This window comes from Polistes canadensis, unplaced genomic scaffold (assembly GCF_001313835.1).
Source record: "Polistes canadensis isolate GaletaPanama2010 unplaced genomic scaffold, ASM131383v1 scaffold_170, whole genome shotgun sequence".
Lineage (NCBI taxonomy): Eukaryota > Metazoa > Arthropoda > Insecta > Hymenoptera > Vespidae > Polistes > Polistes canadensis.
This window is the reverse complement of record NW_014569717.1, coordinates 138,435-141,003: the sequence shown is the minus strand read 5'-3', so window position 1 is coordinate 141,003 and position 2,569 is coordinate 138,435. Positions and strand designations below refer to the sequence as shown.

At 34.3% G+C, this 2,569-nt stretch overlaps 2 protein-coding genes across 5 annotated transcripts in view; one reads left to right on the top strand and one right to left on the bottom strand.

The window, feature by feature from the left end:
* The window catches only part of LOC106789202 (cytochrome c1-2, heme protein, mitochondrial-like), a 3,359-nt gene extending 1,218 nt beyond the window's left edge, over positions 1-2,141 (bottom strand). The window contains exons 1-3 of one of the 3 annotated variants that reach the window (XM_014753215.1): positions 1,634-2,141; positions 895-1,157; positions 492-770 (exon numbers count right to left, since the gene is read on the bottom strand). In XM_014753215.1, coding sequence (XP_014608701.1) covers positions 492-770; positions 895-1,157; positions 1,634-1,664 — 573 coding nt within the window. In that variant the 5' untranslated portion in view covers positions 1,665-2,141. Of the gene's footprint in view, positions 1-491; positions 771-894; positions 1,310-1,633 lie in introns of those variants that run through there. The other 2 variants (XM_014753216.1, XM_014753214.1) reach the window with 2 other exon arrangements.
* LOC106789201 (histone deacetylase 4) overlaps positions 1-2,569 on the top strand; it is a 79,883-nt gene that overhangs the window by 11,974 nt on the left and 65,340 nt on the right. The window lies entirely within an intron of this gene.

Genomic DNA, 2,569 nt, shown 5'->3' with positions numbered 1-2,569 from the left:
ACTATTCTAGACACGAAAAAATTATTCTCCTGCATGACAATGCTCGTCCACATGTAGCGGCTCCCGTGAAAAAGTATTTGGAAACACTTGATTGGGAAGTGTTACCCCACCCGCCGTATTCACCAGACATTGCACCGTCCGATTATCACCTATTTCGGTCCATGGTACATGCTCTGTCGGATCAGCGGTTCAAATCATATGAAGATACCAAAAATTGGGTTGATTCTTAGATAGCTTTAAAAGACAAGGAGTTCTTCCGACATGGGATCTGAATGTTGCTACAGAGAAGGGAAAAAGTCATTGCAAGTGATGGACAGTATTTTAAATAACCTTRAAATTACCATTCTTCTAGAATAAATACTTCATTTTTAATTAAAAACGGCGGAAACTCATTTGTACACCTAATATGAACGATTAGAATCATTGTTCTTATCCAAAAATAAATACTCTTCCACCCATCCCCCTTTTACTTTCCCATATTCATACCATACCTGTGTCATAGCAATCGCTGATCCAGGAAAATAAGGATTGAATTGTTGCGTGTCGGATATCGTCAAACCTGCGGGTGGATCCATAAAACCGGTGAGCAAAGAAAATATATAATTACGTCCGTTTTTTCTAGCCAATACAATATAAGTCAGATCAGGTGGATAAGATCCGTTATTGGCAAACTTTGCTGCTTCCTCGTTGGGAAATGGTGGTGGTATACGATCCGATAATTTTCCTGGTCTTTTATAATAATTTCCTTCCTCGTCCGGTCCGTCTACTATCTTTAAAACAGAAAAACTGAAATATTTGATGAGCCCCAGAAAAAGAATATAACATATGTAAGTGTTGTTTGTTAATAAAATGAAAAGAGATACACAGAAAACAATTGTATGACATAATGAAAACCTCGTAATCTGCTGCAATAGCTGCTACTTCATCCCTCGTGTGTGACACGTTGACCAAATCCATAAATCTGACGTATTCGAGACTATGACAAGTACCGCAAATTGTTTTATAAACTTGCCAACCTCTTCTAACAGCAGCATGATCCAAAGACGTGAAAATTCCGTCAAACTTCCAGGGATAACTCGGTGGCATTGCTTGAGTGATGTCGGCCTTGACCGACCTGTCGAGGAAATACAAAACTGATCCACAGGTGGTGGCTGCACCTGCGAGGACACCCATAGAGATACGAAACATCCTTTTTCTATCATTTTCACGATTAACACGAGTCAACGAGTTAAAACGTAACGCAAAATATTTCTTGTTTCTAACGTTAAGTATTTTATCGACAAATTTATTCAAATTGACACAACTTTTTCTTAAAAAGGTAGCCATGTTTCTTTTCTTTTTTGTTTCATTGAGAATAATCTTGATCGAGATCGATTTATCGAAACAATCGACGTTTGAATATCATCACGATATATCAATTAACTCGATTATATCATATCGATTTTATATTTCATATTTTATTTATATATTTATTTATTTCCTTTTTTTGTTTTTCTCTTCGAGATGACAACCGTCAGAAGAAATGATTCTTTTTGTATTTTTTTCTGATTATTTTTAATATCTTTATAAGATTTAAAAGAGAAATCTTTACTATCGGCTGCATTGTATATATATATATATATATAATACTTACATGGATAATACGTACATAGGTAATATAACATACACACGTATACCTAATACGTAAGTTTGTGTAGAAGAGACGTTTCAGGATGGAGAGTATCATTGATTATGTTACACAACGAGCCGTTACACAACGTTTTTACAATAAAGGCACCGAGTGTATTTCCGCGACGTTATAAATAAACCACTTGGTTATGCTTGGCATTATGGATGTGTATGTGTATGTGTGTAGGAGTGTGTAAACGTATGCGTGTATCATTGCTGCTCGGCGTTTGCTGCGCTTGCTTGCTTGCTTGTTCTATCAATCTTCTTTCTTTCTCTTTCTCACTATCTTAATATGCACACACATACATATATATATATATTCGTGTTGTTCCTCTCTTTCTTTCTCTTTACACGGTTGGATTATGAAAATCTATGCGACGACGGGGGTTAGGGGATATTTCAAACGTCGGACACGTTTCCTGCTGTTTCGCATCGGCGAATCATAGCTAAGTTGTTCAAGTATATTTTCTCTATATTCGTTCATTTTATTTTTATTCATTATTTATTTGAATATTTGTTTATTTAAATATTGATGAGAATTAGCCATTGTATTATATAACTGGAATAAATATTAAAAGATAAAGATAATATATAAATATAATAAATTTTTGTTCTTATCCAAAATTTTCCTAATATTATTACTAAGTTTAATTCTTAGGGATGTTTTTTTTGGACAGGTTTAAATTGGATGAACAATTTATTTATCCGTTGAACGTTTCGTCCCTATATTTGGGACCCAATATATATATATATATATTAGGGTGAATCAAAAAAAAACTTTTATTTTTTTTTTGGATCTGACACACAAAAACTTGTTGCTAGGCACCTTTAGAAAGTACTCACCCAGTATGGGCTCTTAATTTTAATAGGAAGATCCTCCTCATCGCGGTTTTTTATTTTT